This window comes from Scyliorhinus torazame, chromosome 9, assembly GCF_047496885.1.
Source record: "Scyliorhinus torazame isolate Kashiwa2021f chromosome 9, sScyTor2.1, whole genome shotgun sequence".
In the NCBI taxonomy this organism is placed as follows: domain Eukaryota; kingdom Metazoa; phylum Chordata; class Chondrichthyes; order Carcharhiniformes; family Scyliorhinidae; genus Scyliorhinus; species Scyliorhinus torazame.
This window is the reverse complement of record NC_092715.1, coordinates 269,101,537-269,120,004: the sequence shown is the minus strand read 5'-3', so window position 1 is coordinate 269,120,004 and position 18,468 is coordinate 269,101,537. Positions and strand designations below refer to the sequence as shown.

The 18,468-nt window shown below is 44.7% G+C and overlaps 2 protein-coding genes across 6 annotated transcripts in view; one reads left to right on the top strand and one right to left on the bottom strand.

Moving 5' to 3' along the window:
* The window catches only part of LOC140429913 (leucine-rich repeat-containing protein 19-like), a 44,124-nt gene extending 38,593 nt beyond the window's left edge, over window positions 1-5,531 (top strand). For all 5 annotated transcript variants that reach the window (XM_072517481.1, XM_072517478.1, XM_072517480.1 and 2 more), the window contains 3 exons: window positions 1,816-2,182; window positions 2,425-2,658; window positions 4,747-5,531. In XM_072517481.1, coding sequence (XP_072373582.1) covers window positions 1,816-2,182; window positions 2,425-2,658; window positions 4,747-5,084 — 939 coding nt within the window. In that variant the 3' untranslated portion in view covers window positions 5,085-5,531. The remainder of the gene's footprint in view (window positions 1-1,815; window positions 2,183-2,424; window positions 2,659-4,746) is intronic.
* ift74 (intraflagellar transport 74) overlaps window positions 1-17,809 on the bottom strand; it is a 105,843-nt gene extending 88,034 nt beyond the window's left edge. The window contains exons 1-7 of the mRNA XM_072517475.1: window positions 17,631-17,809; window positions 15,895-16,030; window positions 14,230-14,278; window positions 12,519-12,617; window positions 12,359-12,419; window positions 8,842-8,901; window positions 7,943-8,004 (exon numbers count right to left, since the gene is read on the bottom strand). Of these exons, the coding sequence (XP_072373576.1) occupies window positions 7,943-8,004; window positions 8,842-8,901; window positions 12,359-12,419; window positions 12,519-12,617; window positions 14,230-14,278; window positions 15,895-16,030; window positions 17,631-17,747 (584 nt within the window). The 5' untranslated portion in view covers window positions 17,748-17,809. The remainder of the gene's footprint in view (window positions 1-7,942; window positions 8,005-8,841; window positions 8,902-12,358; window positions 12,420-12,518; window positions 12,618-14,229; window positions 14,279-15,894; window positions 16,031-17,630) is intronic.
* Window positions 17,810-18,468: the final 659 nt, after the last annotated feature.

Sequence of the window (18,468 nt, the reverse complement as noted above, 5' to 3'; positions counted from 1 at the left end):
CTGCTGGCTTTCCCCACAGGGCAACATTGCCATTCAGGCTGCAGTGCACAATGAAGTGGCCTTTATAAATCAAGAGAGATTTAAAAAATTTCAGTGTGGATGTGAATTAAGGGAAAATATGCCAAAGGGCAGTTAATACCAGTACCGGCAAAGCAACAAGCAGAATAAGCAACAGGTACTGATTCTAGGTGTGGGCCAAACAATGCCGATATTAAATCATTTCTAAGAAGGACAAGTCATTTTATTTACACTGTAATACTCCCTTTCTCAAGTAACATCTACCCTGTTCTCATGTTGGATTCCTGGCTGGGCTTCTGCTATATTCAAACAAATGACAATTAAATGCTGTGCACAACTTACAAATCAAGTTTAGGCAAATAGTAATTTGGTAGAAGACAACGTGAGTATTGCCGAAAAAAGACACTGTTGAAGTTTTTCACCTTGCACTCAGCAATCTCAGCAGGAACAATACCAATGTCAGGGGAAACAACATCTTCATTCTGTGTGAGAAGAGAATGCTGATTGGTTGGCAAGGGGGCACTGATTAGTAGAGGTGTTGCCATGGAGAATGCAACAGCTATTGGTGACTGACAGTCAACTGCAAGCATCGTCTGAAAATTGAAATTAGGCAGCTTGATTCCGATTAGTCAAGGCGTTGCCCTGAGGAATGAACCAGCGAATGGCTAGCACTTACTTTGTTCGGCTGAAACATGTACGATGCCTGTAAATGTTCTTTCTGTCTGCAAATAACCTCCCTTCCTAAACCTCCATCTATCTTGTTCTCCCTCCTCCAAAATGCTCTTAAAACCTACCTTTATGACTAAGTTTTGGTATTTCCTGAATATCTTAAATGTGGTTTCATAGAATTAGAGAATTTACAGTGCAGAAGCAGGCCATTTGGCCCATCGAGTCTGCATCGGCCCCTGGAAAGTGCACCCCACTTAAGCCCACACCTTCCCCGTAACCCAGGAACCCCACCCAACATTATTGGACACTATGGGCAATTTAGCACGGCCAATCCATCTAACCTGCACGTCTTTGGACTGTGGAAGGAAACCGGAGCACCCGGAGGAAACCCACGCAGACGCGGGGAGAACGTGCAGACTCCGCACAGTGACCCAAGCCGGGAATCGAACCTGGGACCCTGGAGCTGTGAAGCAACAGTGCTAACCACTGTGCTACCGTGCCGTCCTATTTGGTGTCAAATTTTATTTTAGAATGTTCTCATGAAGTGCCTCAGGATATCTGACTACATTTAGGATGCTATATAAATGCAAGTTGCACTAAAAAATAATTCTCAAAGTTTAATGAACATAAAGAGTTATTTCAATTGAGTGTCAGCCATGGATGAGTTGGAAGCACTCTTGCCCTTGGGCTCACGTCCCATTCCAGGGCTTGAGGACATAAACCAAGGCTGACATCCAGTGTTGTACTGACTGGGTACTGCACTGTTGGATGAGATTTTAAACCGAGGTATCATCGGCCTTCTCAGATGGATGCAGAAGACCCCATGGCACTGTTTTGAAGAGGAGCGGGGAGGTTATCCCTGGTGTCCTGGCCAATATTTATCCCTAAATAAACACCACCAAAAAAAAGATGATCTGGTCATTATCACATTGTTATTTGTGGGAGTTTGCTGTGCACATATTGGTTGCTGCATTCCCTACATTACAATAATGACTACACTTCAAAAGGAGTTCACTGGCTGCAGGGCATTTTCAGACACCAGGTGGTTACGAAAAGATCTTTTCAAAAGCAAGTCTTTCTTTTTAGTAGATGTCAACAACCACCCAAATTGCTTCTTTTTTTTTGCAGTGTGACTGCAGTGGACTGAGGTTGTCATCGATTCCTCCTGACCTACCTGCGAACACAACAAAGTTAAAACTCACGAACAACAGCATTTCTCTAACTCATCGCGATGTTCAAATTCTTTCGAATTTAACTCAGCTTAGAGAATTGTATCTGGGATGTAACCTCATCTGCAATTTAATTTCAGGAGCATTCAACAATTTTAAAAAGTTGTCTGTACTGGAACTGCACAATAACTACCTCACAAATTTTGGCAGAGATGTCATGAAACCACTGAATTTGTCACATTTGACACTGTACGGAAATCAATGGAACTGTAGTTGTGGCCTTCTAGGTTTACAGATGTGGCTTAATGAGTCAAAAGTACACCTGGGTAGGTTCAACTCCCATAATGACGGGTTTGCAAAATGTTAGTTACTGCATTTGTGAATGAGAAAATCTCACCAGAGAATTTGAAAAGTTTCTGTGTTACTGCAATGAATGGATTGTTTAAATTACTGGAGTGAACCCAAAATTCAAAATATTGATGTAAACTTTCCAGCCGGATATTGGTATGACAAACAGGAAGTCAAGAATTTTAGATATTTGTAAAGTCACATCTCATTTCAATTGCAGGTAACGAGGACATCACAACGTGTGAATCCCCTGAAGAAATGAAATCCTGCACCATCAAAAAAGCTCTCATCAAGCAAAATGGGTGCTTTCAAGTCTCTTCTTCAGCATCATCTCCACACAGTGCTATCAAAAGAAGAATTGACACAAACGTCTCCAAAAATATACACAAGCCAGCATTGCAATCTCCTACCGTGACTGTACAAAACACTACTGAGAATCAAACTGATGGCTCAGGTACTACAGCATCTAACATCAATTGTACATATTTTTGACAAGCGACAAGAGAAATTATAGTGTAGCACATTTCAGGGAATTTCTGACAGAAAGACAGCCACCAAGCAAAATGACATGATACTGAGTGTCCATGTGCTACATCCATGGAGAGGCTGGTGCGAGTTGTCAAGAGAACATACTGTCCTATGCAGACAATTCAGAGCAATAATGGTCAAGGCCTGAATATCTCTCACTCAACTATAGGTGCAATTGGATTTGGATTTGATTTATTGTCACGTGTACAGAGGTAGTGAAAAGTATTGTCCTGCGTACAGTCCAGACAGATCGTTCCGTACATGAAAAAAACACAGTACATACATAAATTTACAATGTAAGCACATTGGCACAGACATCGGGTGAAGCATACGGAGCGTAGCACTACTTGGTAGAGAAGATGTGTGAAGAAATCAGTTCAGTCTATCGGAGGGTCATTAAGGAGTCAACAGCAGGGACAAAATTGTTTTTGAATCTGTTAGTGCGTGCTCTCAAACTTTTGTATCTCCAGCCCAATGGGAGAAGTTGGAAGAGAGAATAACCCGGGTGGGAGGGGTCTTTGATTTTGCTGCCCGCTTTCCCAAGGCAGCGGGAGGTGTAGACATAGTCAATAGATGGGAGGCGGGTTCACATGATGGACTGGGTTGTGACCCTCTGTAGTTTTTTATGGTCTTGGGCCGAGCAGTTGCCATACCAGGCCGTGATGCAGCCAGAGAGGACGCTTTCTATGGTGCATCTGTAAACATTTGCAAGAGTCAATGTGGACATGCTGAATTTCCTTAGTTTCCTGAGGAAGAATAGGAGCTGTTGTGCTTTCTAGGTCGTAGCGTCGACGTGGGTGGACCAGGACAGATGGTTGGTGATGAGCACATTTAGGAATTTGAAGCTGTCAACCATCTCCACCTCTGCACCATTGATGCAGAAAGGGGTGTGTACGGTACTTTGCTTCCTGAAGTCAATGATCAGCTCCTTAGCTTTGCAACATTGAGGGAGAGATTGTTGTCGTTACACCACTCCACTAGATTCTCTATCTCCCTCCTGTACTCTGACTCATTGTTGTTCGAGATCCAACCCCGATGGTTGTGTCATCAGCAAACTTGTAGATGGAATTGTAGCCAGATTTTGCCACGCAGTCGTGTGTGTCTAAGGGGTATAGTAGGGGGCCAAGTACGCAGCCTTGCGAGGCTCCGGTATTGAGGACTATCGTGGAAGAATTGACAAAGTGACTAAAAAAGGCAAACTTCATGCTTCTCTTCAAAGAAACTCCACAATAACCAGAACTAAAAATTATTGTGGCAGGTTTCTGATGATTTAGTGGGTTTATTCAGTAAGCTGAGCTTTACGCACTTAAACTAGATTCCTAGTGAATGTTGCGTTAACCTAACACACTGGCAATTGACATAGGGTTGCAATAATTGACCTGAAGAATCCCTTACTTAAGCAGGCAAAATTTAATCGCCACAGCTTTGCATTAGCTAATGATCCCTCCATGATGCACATTCATGGAAATGGGGTTAGATTGTAATCAGATATATTAAAACTTCAGGTCAAGTGGCCTTCCACTGCATATAGCTACATGAAACATGCCCAATGAACCAAGTTATAGAAACCTGTGGGTTTCTACCTTAGCAAGGGTTGGTGTTTTTGGAAAGGGAGAGAACAAAGTAAGTAGATTTTTTGTGGTACTACACATAATACTATGACATTCAGAGCACTTTTCCCCTGACAAAGTCTATTTAGTTTCTGAAAGTTCTTGATTTTAATAGCCAATTTTTGTTCACTTAACTTTTGCTTGCAAAATAAATTTGACATTTTTCTGCTTCATCAGATGAGGGATGTCATTTTCCAGTAAAAACCTCAGTGAAGCAATATGCACCAATCAGCCATTTGCAACACCAGTCATGTTTGTAGACTGTCTGTCTGAGGTGATCAGTTTCATGCCTGTGACTGTAATTATAGTAGTTTGGTTAAAATGTAACATTTAAGTCAATGATACCTTGTGAAAAATAACAGCTGAACATTATGTCTGCCAAACTACTCTTTTTTATTTATTAGGTCAATCAAAATTTGGGAAATCCTGGAAATTAGTGGTCGCTGTCATGGCAACCTCAATCGGCATATCTTCCATACTTGTCCTGTTTGCAAAATGCATCAAATGGTACCACTGCCTCTTTGCCTACCATCATCATCGATTGCGGGAAGAACCAGAGCTTTTCATGGAAAATGCGTGTGCAGCAACAGAGGATAGTGTCCCACAGGCATTGCAAAAAACTAAAAACAGTGACCAACAAACTGAAGTGAGGACAACCTCTCAACTTTCTGAAGGCGATGATGGTTATATCGAAGATGGGTATATAGATACGCTAGGATTCAATGATTGCGAGGAGCAGTAAAAATGGAAATGGTCATAGATTTGCTCCACTAAAGTTGACTGACTCTGCAAAATGTGCAGTAAGTTAAGCCAGCCATATTTTTACTAATGTACCCACAAGATACCATGTCTACAGATTGCTAACTTTGAAATGTTTTGTATATCCATTCTGCACAGCATAGACTCATTTTGTACCAGGAAGGAGAAAAATCTCCTAAAATTCACACTTCAAATCACACAGATGAATCTAATATAGTTTAAGAAATGTAATAGTGGTCAAGATAGTAAATTGCTAATTTTAAAGTATCAAGGACACCATTGCGATTATTGTGAAAGTGATTGTCACATGTCAATTGATTTATAACTATTATGATAGACAATAAACATGGCACAACTGAAAATGTATTGAATTGCACTGTGTATGGTAGACTAAAATTGAAAATATTGCAATAAAAGTTTCGATAATTTAGATCCTGTTTCAGTCCATGACAGTCTTTACCAATATTCTTCTGGTCACTCCACATAATCCTGGACATTCCCCTTTCTAAGCAATTGCCCAAGTTATACAGTGTTTCAACCAAGGTTTGTAACCGAGTTCCACTTTCTAACAACCTGCTGCATTAAAATACATTCTAAGCTCCTTTACTTTTTCTGATTTTTTTAGTTGTAGTCGTACCATAAATTATAATAATTTTCAAAAATCCTCATCAGCCCAGGAAATGTCATCACAATGTTTCCATTACTTTTATAACTCAACTATACTAGGCTGCCAAACTGTACACAGTACTCAGCTGTAGCTAATGTTTTGCACAAGTTCAACATTAAGTCTAAATGTCGAGACACAAAACCAAGGATTCTGTTGCCCTTTATGTGGCCATATCAGCTTGTACACATTAAGGGCTATCAGTTACAAACTATAGCACTGCAGTCAGCTTTAGCTACCGAACCTCATTAAATATATATTTGGCTATGGAGAGGGATACAGCACAAATTGATACAGGCACTAATTAAGGACAGGTTGCCTTTACACGAGTTTAAGATGCTTAAGAACATAAGACAGAGGAGCAGGAGACTATACAGTTTGTCGAACCTGCTCTGCCATTCAATACAATCATGGCTGATCTTTGGCTCAACTCTGCTTTCATGCCTGCTTCCCATAAAGCTCGATTCCTGACGGGCCAAACATTTGTGCATCTCAGCCTTAAATATATTCAATTCTGGAGCACCCGCAACCCTCTGGGGAGAGAATCCAAAGATTCTCAATCCTTTTGAGTGCAGATATGTCTCACGTTTCAGTCCTAACTGATCGTCCTCTAATCCATGTTTTAGATTCCTCAGTTGGGGAAAACAACCTTGTCAAACCCTTTCAGAATTTTGTATGTTTCGGTAAGATCATCCCTCATTCTTCTAAGCTCCAAAGAATTCTCAAAGGATGAGGCTATTTACATTGAAATGGCGGCCTCTGGTAGTGAAATAGAGAACAAAGATCTGAAAATTAGAATTAAGCCTTTTAGGAGCAAAATCATGAAGTATGTTTTACACGATTAGCAAAAATCTGGAACTCTCCACAAAGTGACAAGAAGCAGAGATGGTTTAGAGTGATCTATACATCTGTATTGCTAAATATCAGAAATAAGGTATAGATTTAAAGGGGTTGAATTTAGTGTTTTCGTGTAGGAAAGAGTTAGATTGATGTTAGACAATGGAAGTTTTTGGTTTCATTTCAAACTGTGTTTCTATTGTGCTGCGAGAGAGTTTAAAGTAAATAAGAGGTTGGCGAGAATGAGCTGTTGTTTAGCAACCAGGGGCTAATTTTAGGGAAAATACCTTTTTCAGTTAGTTTTAACTGGACGCCAAGGATAGGAGGAGCAGGTAGAGGGGGAACAACTTTCGCAGTTTTGCTAGCAGAAAAGCCAGAGATCGGAAACAATTGTACGTTTGGTATCCTTATTTTCAGCCTTTGGAAACTAGTATTGAGTTGGCGACCGACAACCTGAGTTTTTGTGCAGACGTTTGAATGTTCTGGCAACTTAAGACAATGAAATACAGAAAGGAGAGTAGGAAAATGTGGAGGTGAATCCTTGCTTAAACTCTGGAAAGGAGGTCTCATGTAAAAGGATACTTGGAAAACCTAGAGATGGATCCTTGAAAGCATTGAGGAAGGCATTGATTGAAAGAAGATTTTAAAGCGTATCTTTTTGAGAGTGGAGCTTGGAAACACTTGTGTGACAATCATTTGGGGGGAAGAAATCCACAGGAGATTGACTGAGTAGCTTCTGCCATTGGATTTCAGAGCAGGGTGTTATCGTTGAAATCAAAGGGCAGCATGGGGCACAGTGGTTAGCACTGGGACTATGGCACTGAGGATCTGGGTTCGAATCCCGGCCCTGGGTCACTGTCCGTGTGGAGTTTGCACATTCTCCCCATGTCTGCGTGGGTTTCAGCCCCACAACCCAAAAATGTGCTATGTAGGTGGATTGGCCACGCTAAATTGCCCCTTAATTGGAAAAAAAAAATTGGATACTCTAAATTTATTTTTTTTAAATCCTTGAAATCTGTGTACATTTGTCAAGAGTATTGTAATATAGTCAAATTTTTCATGTTTAATAATTATTTTTGTTATTAAAAGCTAATTGCCAATCCTGTGACTCTTCCTCCATTTTTTTCTTAAAAAAGTAAAAGGTTATGGTCTTCTGAGCCACGGTTCCATTCTGCGACCTTCCCGTCCAGTAGTAACACCAACTGGGGTCGTAACAAAATTGCTGTGGATAGTGTTTTAACTGAAGTTTTCAAGGTGGTTGAATGGCAGAACATGCTTAACGGGAGGAAAAGCACGTCCTTATTTTCATTTTGTACTTGGAACAAAATAATACTACTTACTCTCGTCGTTCAGTAAAGATTACATCCATGCTCTGTGCTTCACGATCATTTTGTGCTTTGAGCTAAAATACAATAAATTATGCACATTAAAAGCAATCAGCTACAGTCTATCAAAACTTTCAGTTTTGGTACAGTAGCCGTCATAATATGGACATGATTTTAACTGGACGAAACTACAGAACTAAAGTCATAACCCTCAATTCAGAAAGTTTTATTAATAATAATTATTAGGTCATTTTTCCATACCATCTTTTGCGCTTGTGATTAATAGATATGATTGAAGGTTTGATTAAAAGATGGATATTGAGAGGATTTGGAGGCCGATTAGCTGAGGGAGAGCAACAGAAAACAATGGAACTGAAGTAGCTGAGGGCTTGGCAATTAGATCAGGCAAATAGAACTTACGAAGGTGCGGTCAAAGGATGTGAGGGGGCTTTAAGACTGCAGAGATAGAGTAAGGCAACACCACAGATGAATTTGAGGATAATATGATCCAGAGAAAAGGAAATGCAGACAAGGTTTGGGAGCAGGCTGAGTAGCTTGTAGCCCAATTCAAGTGTTGATGGCAGATTATCTGAGGGGAAGTACATTCGAGGCATTAAGTAATTGTAGCGGTGGAGCAGAAAACGACAGCGGGCCAATGAATTAAATTTGAGGCTGAGAATCTCAGTTAAACCAGAATGCAACTTTTTAAAAGAGTTAGCAAAACACATAAAAATTGTTCTACATAACATTTAAATGTATATTCTTGCTCAGTTCAAAAAGCCGAGTTTACTTTAATAGCATGTAATGCTTTATGGTGCAAGCAACAGGGAGACAATTGACGGGAAAAATAAATATGGAGAATTATAGTAATAAAGAAAAGATTATTAATTTTTGCTGGAAATTACAAGACTTACTATGTTATAGTCGTTCATAACTTCTTCCATATCGGTATTGGTGTTCAGTTTATCTACCAGCTAAAGGCAGAACAGAAAATCAAGTCAAAAGAGCATTATAGACAATAAACTTTGTATTTGTACTGTGCCTTTTGTACTCCCAATACCTTACAAAGTCCAATGAAGGTTTTTAAACCTTTTAATGTAGACGAAACATGAAAATCTACTGGAATTCTCTGAGGATGTAATTGGTAGAGTTGATGAAGGGAAGCCAGTGGATGTGGTTTATTTGGACTTTCAGATGGTTTTCGATAAAGTTCCACATAAGAGATTAGTGTGTAAAATTAAAGTGCATGGGATTAGGGGTATCTATTGAGATGGACAGAAAGCTGGTTGGCAGACAGGAAACAAAGAGTAGGAGTAAACAGGTCTTTTTCCTACCCAGCAGGCAGCAACGAGTGGGGCACCGCAGGGATCGGTCCTGGATCCCAACTATTTGCAATGTATATTAATGATTTAGATGAGGGAACAAAATGTAATATCTCCAAATTTGCAGATGACTCAAAGCTGGGTGGGAGGGTGAGCTGTGAGGAGGATGCAGAGATGCTTCAGTGTGATTTGAACAACAAGTTGAGTAAATGGGCAAATGAATGGCAGATTCAGTATAATTTGGATAAATGTGGAGCTATCTACTTTGGTAGCAAAATTGGGAAGGCAGATTATCCGAATGGCCATAAGTTAGGAGAGGGGAATGTGCAACGAGACCTGGGTGTCCTCGTACACCAGTCACTGAAGGTAAGCGTGCAGGTACAGCAGGCGGTAAAGAAAGCAAATGGTATCACTGTCAACAGGGGTGGTACCAGGGGATTGGAGAGTGGCGAATGTCGTGCCCCTGTTCAAAAAAGGGACTAGGGATAACCCTGGGAATTACAGGCCAGTTAGTCTTACTTCGGTGGTAGGCAAAGTAATGGAAAGGGTACTGAAGGATAGGATTTCTGAGCATCTGGAAAGACACTGCTTGATTAGGGATAGTCAGCACGGATTTGTGAGGGGTAGGTCTTGCCTTACAAATCTTATTGAATTCTTTGAGGAGGTGACCAAGCATGTGGATGAAGGTAAAGCAGTGGATGTAGTGTACATGGATTTTAGTAAGGCATTTGATAAAGTTCCCCATGGTAGGCTTCTGCACAAAGTAAGGAGGCATGGGATAGTGGGAAATTTGGCCAGTTGGATAACGAACTGGCTAACCGATAGAAGTCAGAGAGTGGTGGTGGATGGCAAATATTCAGCCTGGATCCCAGTTACCAGTGGTGTACCGCAGGGATCAGTTCTGGGTCCTCTGCTGTTTGTGATTTTCATTAATGACTTGGATGAGGGAGTTGAAGGGTGGGTCAGTAAATTTGCAGACGATACGAAGATTGGTGGAGTTGTGGATAGTAAGGAGGGCTGTTGTCGGCTGCAAAGAGACATAGATAGGATGCAGAGCTGGGCTGAGAAGTGGCAGATGGAGTTTAACCCTGAAAAGTGTGAGGTTGTCCATTTTGGAAGGACAAATATGAATGCGGAATACAGGGTTAACGGTAGAGTTCTTGGCATTGTGGAGGAGCAGAGAGACCTTGGGGTCTATGTTCATACATCTTTGAAAGTTGCCACTCAAGTGGATAGAGCTGTGAAGAAGGCCTATGGTGTGCTCGCGTTCATTAACAGAGGGATTGAATTTAAGAGCCGTGAGGTGATGATGCAGCTGTACAAAACTTTGGTAAGGCCACATTTGGAGTACTGTGTACAGTTCTGGTCGCCTCATTTTAGGAAGGATGTGGAAGCTCTGGAAAAGGTGCAAAGAAGATTTACCAGGATGTTGCCTGGAATGGAGAGTAGGTCTTACGAGGAAAGGTTGAGGGTGCTAGGCCTTTTCTCATTAGAGCGGAGAAGGATGAGGGGCGACTTGATAGAGGTTTATAAGATGATCAGGGGAATAGATAGAGTAGACAGTCAGAGACTTTTTCCCCAGGTGGAACACACCATTACAAGGGGACATAAATTTAAGGTGAAAGGTGGAAGATATAGGAGGGATATCAGAGGTAGGTTCTTTACCCAGAGAGTAGTGGGGGCATGGAATGCACTGCCTGTGGAAGTAGTTGAGTCGGAAACATTAGGGACCTTCAAGCAGCTGTTGGATAGGTACATGGATTACGGTAAAATGATATAGTGTAGATTTATTTGTTCTCAAGGGCAGCACGGTAGCATTGTGGATAGCACAATTGCTTCACAGCTCCAGGGTCCCAGGTTCGATTCCGGCTTGGGTCACTGTCTGTGCGGAGTCTGCCCGTCCTCCCCGTGTCTGCATGGGTTTCCTCCGGGTGCTCCGGTTTCCTCCCACAGTCCAAAGATGTGCGGGTTAGGTGAATTGGCCAATGATAAATTGCCCTTAATGTCCAAATTGCCCTTGGTGTTGGGTGGAGGTGTTGAGTTTGGGTAGGGTGCTCTTTCCAAGAGCTGGTGCAGACTCAAAGGGCCGAAATGCCTCCTTCTGCACTGTAAATTCAATGATAATCTATGATTAATCTAGGACAAAGGTTCGGCACAACATCGTGGGCCGAAGGGCCTGTTCTGTGCTGTATTTTCTATGTTCTATGTTCTATGTATGTTGGCCTTCATAGCGAGAGGATTTGTGTGCGGGAGCAGGGACCTCTTGCGGTAATTATACAGGGAGTTGGCGAGGCCACACCTGGAATATTGTGTGCAGTTTTAGACTCCTTATCTGAGTAAAGATGTTCTTGCTGTAGAGGGGGTGCAGAGAAGATATACAAGACTGATTCCTGGAATGGCAGAACTGGTGTATGAGGAGATATTTAATTGGTTAGGATTGTATTCGCTGGAGTTCAGAAGAATGAGGGGGGATCTCACAGAAACCTATAAAATTCTAACAGGACTGGACAAGGTAGATTCAAGAAGGATGTTTCCGATGGTTGGGGTGTCCAGAACGAGGAGTCATAGTCTGAGGACAAGTGGTAGATCATTTAGGACTGAGAAATGTCTCTGCGTGGTCGGCCTGTATGTTTTCAAGAAGCAGATAGGTATCGACTTGGGGTGACGGGGATAAATGGGAATTAGGCTATTCAGTTGGATGATCAGCCATAGTCATAATGACTGGTGGAGCAGGTTTGAAAGGACAAATGGACTCTCCCTCCTCCTATTTTCTATGTTACCTCGCGAGATCCTACCAACAGCAAAGATAATGACCTGACAATACAGCACTGCCTCAATGCTGCACTGAAGAGCCAGCTTGTAGCATGTGCCGAAGTCTAAGAGTGGGGCTTGGCCACAAGACCTTCAGGTTCAGAGGTGAGTGTGACCACTGAACCAAAACAGAGTGACGCAGTTACTGCTCAGGGAACAGTAAAGAAAACGTCAATCGTTATTTATTGCACTTTATTATATTAGATTGATTACGATGGGATAGTAACAATAGGCATTGCTACTCTGTTCTCAACAATATGTAACTACATCTAAAGTCATAATTCATAATTATACTCACCATATTGTAGTCTGCTAGCTGCCCTTGTAGATCTTTAATTTCTACTGCCAATGCTTCAGCTCTGTTGCGAAATATGAAAGACTGTTTAACAACAATACCTGCCTTCACATGTATGAAGTTGTGTTTGGAGTGTGCACATATGCAGAAATGATGTACTTGCCTCTTTTCATAGGATAGGTAGACAGAATTTTCTTGATTAAATGTATCAATTTCCTTTTGTAGCTTGCTGACTTCTGTTGTCAGTTCATTTATTTTGGCTCTGTACAGAAATGCCCGGATAAGATTTCCACAATACAAAAAGAAACAATATTAAGACAAATGATCCAAAGTAAGGCACTATCAGAATATACTGTGCTCCCTTAACTGGAGCACAAAGATTGAGACACAGAAACATTTTATAGTCTTACAGCAGAGGAGGTCCATCATCCCTATGGTGTCTCTCTCTCTCCCTCTCTCTCTCTCTCTCTCTAAGAACTATCCGATTACTCCAACTCCTACTCTTTCCCCATAGCTTTGCCAATTTTATCCTTTGCAAATGCAAATCCAATTCTCTTTTGAAACGTGTTGCGGAATCTGCTTCCACCACCTTTCTAAATGGTGCATTGCAGAAGACAAAAAAAATAACTTGCCAAACTGCTGCAAGTTGGAGGTGCCAGCCATCACTGCACCCGTGATGAGGAAGCTGCTGAATTAAAGTGGGGGGGGGGGGCAATTTGAATAATTTAGATTAGTTTTGAGGCCTGTGCTGATCACCAGGACAGCCTCCCAACAACCTGGCAACTTTCCTTCCTGCAAAAGAAATCAGGCTTGGTAGTAGTCTCGACTCAATTTTATGGCGAAAATTAGGGAAATTTATTGTTGGTCCAAGTTGTGAACAGAGACTGGAAATTAGAGTTAAAATGTGAATTTGTCTTTAAAGTGACAACCGCCTACCAAGGTAGTTCACAAATAGTTAGAAAGTGAATGGCAAGCCAGCGAGAGGTTAGGAGGGGGGACAGAGTATGGGGTTGTAGATGGGGGCAGGTCTGTAAAAGGTGGGAAGGACAGCACGGTAGCATGGTGGTTAGCATAATTGCTTCACAGCTCCAGGGTCCCAGGTTCGATTCCCAACTTGGGTCACTGTCTGTGCGGAGTCTGCACGTTCTCCCCGTGTGTGCGTGGGTTTCCTCCGGGTGCTCCGGTTTCCCCCCACCGTCCAAAGATGTGCAGGTTAGGTGGATTGGCCATGATAAATTGCCCTTAGTGTCCAAAATTGCCCTTAGTGTTGGGTGTGGTTACTGGGTTATGGGGATAGGGTGGAGGTGTGGGCTTGAGTAGGGTGCTCCTTCAAAGAGCCAGTGCAGACTCAATGGGCCGAATGGCCTCCTTCTGAACTGTAAATTCTGTAATTCTATGGAAGCGAAAATGTTTCGATCGGGAACTGAAGAGAAGAGGACGAAGGTGGCTGATAAACCGCCATTCTGAGAGTGAAGGAATGTTGAAGGAGTTTGGAATCAGACAGATGGTTCAAGATAGGTTACAAAGCTGGAAGAACTTGCATGGGTCAGCACGAGGCCTTGGAGGGACTTAAAAGACAAGGGTGAGGATTTAAATTTAGTGCACAGGGAGCAGTGAAGGTCAGCAGGTAGGAGTGCAGACATGAAGGACTGGATTCAAAACATGCCATAAACGTTTTGGATCAGCAGGAGATGATGTAGATGGCGAGCGAGGAAGTGCAAAAATACCTATAAGAGTTTGAGCAGCACACCATCTAGAACAAGGTGAAAATAAGTTGATCTTTGATGGATAAACTATAAAGCTCAAAAACCTATCCAAATGCACGGAGTTAAAATTGGGCGCGTTGTGTTCATCAATATTACTTATGAACTCACCTAAGTAGTCCAAGAAAGTAGGACTTGTCCAGAATCTGACGATGTGGTCCTGTAAATTAGTTAAAATAAGTGCAATCTCAGAATTAAAACTGATCATTTACTAGTCTTTGTCATACAGCAATTAAAAAGTAAAACAAAAAATAATCTACCAAGATCTTTAACTCTCTCAAATGGATATGGTAGTCTAGTGGTTATGGTACCAGACTAGAAACTTAGAGGTAGCAAGTTGAAGTCCCATCTTGGTAAATTGAGAGAGGAAATTCAATAAATCTGCTCACTTTTAAAAAAAGCATTTTCAGATACAGAAACATGAGGTATATTAACCGTAAACTCCAAATGCTCAGCCACAACAACCATCTTATTAACGATATACATGCATGGGTGGCACGATTGCACAGTGGTTGGCACTGTTGCCTCACAGCACCAGGGACCCGGTTTCAACTCCCGGCTTGGGTCACTGTCTGTGCGAAGCCTGCACGTTTGCCCAGTGTCTGGGTGAGCTTCCTCCGGGTGCTCCGGTTTCCTCCCATCTATCCCGAAAGACGTGCTTGTTCGGTGAATTGGACAAAGTGAATTCTCCCTCTGTGTACCCGAACAGGCGCCAGAGTGTGGCAACTAGGGGATTGTCACAGTGACTTCATTGCAGTGTTAATGGGGGAGCAGAGCACATCTGTTGGCCCCTGCTGAAAATGGAAATGGATGTTTGAAATCCGGTCCCAGGGGAAGAGATGTTTTGAATTTTAAAAAAAATGTTTGCATTTTTATACGATAATTATTATTGTCCCAGGTGTGTGTTTGGGGCCACAGCTGTGGCACCATCAAGGTTATTTTACCCCCTCAGTACACTTTGGGCCTTGCAGTTGCTTCCACTGCCCTCTGGGTCTTGCCTCCCCTTCATCCCCCCCCTCCTCCTCAGAATACTATTGAAATGGATTCACTGATGATTCACGGATTCAGAAAAAGCAATCTGCCATCCTGACTGGTCGGGGCTAGCGGGGGGGGGGGGGGCGCACTGGGGAAGGGGGGGGCACCCCGGATAAGGGGGTGGGGTGCCCCAGGTAAGGGGGTGGACCAGAGAATGGGAGCGGGGGTGGGGGTGCACCATGGCGTGGGGGGGGGGGTCAACCAGGGGAGGGGGGCGGGGCTGGAGCAGGGAGGGGGCCAAACCGAGGAAGGGAGGGAGGGTTGCACCATGCAAATGCAGTGGAGATGTCCGACTGGGTCACACTGGGAGCTGGGGATCGGGTAGGGGTGATGTGGGGGGTCCACTGGGGGATCGTGTTTGTGCGCAGTGGCCCTTGCGAAGCTGGATTGGGTTTTTAGAAAATAGTTACTCTGGGGTTAGAATTTTTTTTCCCCTCCCGTCTCAGTAACTTCAGAGTAACTATCGGGGTAAAACTGGCAGAACCATCCTAAGTTAGTGATGTAAATCGCTTCTGTTGAATGTTTTCCAGCCCAGCAAAATTGTCCAGAGGACGTGAGCACTTCTGGATAATTGCCAGGTAAATCTTACATAGGAACCTCCTAGAGGGATTTCCAACGCATCATTGGAGTTCTCCTGAATGTGACACTGGAGAACCAGGAAGTTATGGATCAATCAATGTATATGTTAATAACTGGCTTTATACATTATGAAAATTATGATAGGAGACAACTTTCACACACCTTTCATTCCAGTTTTCATTCCACTCAAACCCTGCTGAGTGACTGGGCGATCTGCTACTTTAATCTGAGCAGACAGCACACCACCTGGCATTACAGGCCCACCACGAGTTCCAGGTCTCGCTGTTCCAGGGGTTGCCTAGAAAGAAAGAGAACGTTAACATGTCAAGCCGCGTTGAGCAGAATCCGTGGTCATTGGCTCTTTGCTTTATGTTTTCAAATCATATTTGTGCTGTGTAAGCAAAACAGTTTGGACAGCATATACATGATCAAGTCTGTAAAATAATAATGTTATGGCTTCATGACTTGCCCATTGTGGTCCAACGCGAGCCTTCGCAAACCATTCAATAAACATGTTGGATTTATGTGCTACCAGGTTAGCTATCAGCAATCTTGTAAATAGTGCCCTAGTCATTTGCCAACCTTTCAAGCTTGGCACAGAAATAGAGCCAAAAGTAATCCTTTGGGACAATGGCTATCCTGATCAGATCATTGTCCACTGTGCATCACGCAAGTGGGCCAAAGACTGCCACTTTCAGACCTGAAAAGTGCCCGATCTATCTCAACTTACCCTGGAAAGGCAGAGTACCACAAAGGTTTGCACAAACGGTTCAGTAATCTGTGGGTATGGGAGAGGTGTTTCAGGGATGGGGATGACAATAGAATCATAGAATCCCTACAGTGCGGGAGGCCATTCGGCCCATGGAGTCTGCACCGACCCTTCAAAAGATCACCATACCTGGGGCCAATCCCCCGCCCTATTCCTGCAACCCCACCTTAAGGGGCAATTTGGAAAGGCTAATTCACCTAACCTACACATCTTTAGAGGGGAGTGAGGGGTTTAGGATAGGGCATTGGTGAGACTGCATCTGGAACACTGCGCACTGGAGGAAGGACATAACTGCATTAACGGCAGTTGTGTGAAGGTTAACGAGATTGATTCCAGGGATGAAGGTCTTGTTTTATGAAGGGAGATTGAGCAGCTTAGGCCGGCACTCGCTGGAGTTTAGAGGAATGATTAGAGATCTAATTGAGGCACACAAGATGCTAAAGGGGATTGACAGGGTAGACGTGGAGCGGATCTTCCCGCAATGGACATTCCAGAACGAGAGGCTCTGGTGTAGAGCTGGAATATTCAAGAGAGAAATGAAGAGGAATTACTTCACTCAAAGGGTTGTGAATCTGGCGGACGACATAACAGTAAACACATGAAACGAGGAGGGGGACGGGTTTTTAATTAGTGGCAGCGGTGGGGTGAAGGGTTACCAGGAGCGGGAAGGAGAGTGGCGATGAAGAGTGGTGATGAGGATGGGAAGGAGAGTGGTGAAGAGGCTGGGAAGGAGAGTGGCAATCAGGATGGGAAGGAGTGGCGATGAGGATAGGAAGGAGAGTGGCGATGAGGATGGGAAGGAGAGCGGTAATCAGGATGGGAAGGAGAGTGCTGATGAGGCTGGGAAGGAGAGTGGCGATGAGGACAGGAAGGGGAGTGGCAATGATGTCAGGAAGGAGAGTGGCGATGAGGACAGAAAGGAGAGTGGCGATGATGGATGAGATCAGCTGTGATCATATTGAATGTCAGAGCGGGCAGTTACCCACTCCTCTCTGATAGGAAAGGGGTATGGGGGCAGGGAGTAAGAGCACATGGGTGAGGCAGGGGGGGGGGGGGGGACGCGGGCGGCGCTCCTGCGGCCCGCTCCGGGCCCGGCAGCAATCCCGCAGCCTCGGGCTGGCCCACTTACCCCGGTGCCGAGCCGCAGCGCTGTGGGCGGCGCCCGGGTCGAAGTCAGAGCAGCTCTCCCGCTGCCGGCTTTACTCGGGGGCCGGGCAGCGGAGGGAGGCCTCTGGCCGCTCGCCATCTCCAACACCCGGGACAACACACTGCAGCCGGAGCGGTCCCAACCGTCAGGGCGCCTGCGTCGTCTCCCAGCAACCGCCAGGCCCCACCCCCGTCTCCCAGCAACAACCAGGACCCGCCCCCGTCACCTAGCAACGGGCAGGCCACGCCACGCCCCGTCTCCCAGCAACTACCAGGCCCCGCCCCCGTCTCCCAGCAACAACCAGGCCCCGCCCCCGTCTCCCAGCAACAATCAGGCCCCGCCCCCGTCTCCCAGCAACAATCAGGCCCCGCCCCCGTCTCCCAGCAACAACCAGGACCCGCCCCCGTCTCCCAGCAACGGCCAGGCCACGCCCCGTGTAGCTGCTGTGCCAGACGCGGCCCCGCCCCCGGTTAGTTGTCCAGTCGGCGGTTTCCCGCTTGCAGACGCACGAGGGGGACGGCCGGCGTGAGGGAGGGGAGGGTGTGAGGTGAGGGGAGGGGAGGGCGTGTGAGGGGAGGGTGTGTGAGGGGAGGGGAGGGCGTGTGAGGGGAGGGGAGGGCGTGTGAGGGGAGGGGAGGGCGTGTGAGGGGAGGGGAGGGCGTGTGAGGGGAGGGGAGGGCGTGTGAGGGGAGGGGAGGGCGTGTGAGGGGAGGGGAGGGCGTGTGAGGGGAGGGGAGGGCGTGTGAGGGGAGGGGAGGGCGTGTGAGGGGAGGGGAGGGCGTGTGAGGGGAGGGCGTGTGAGGGGAGGGGAGGGCGTGTG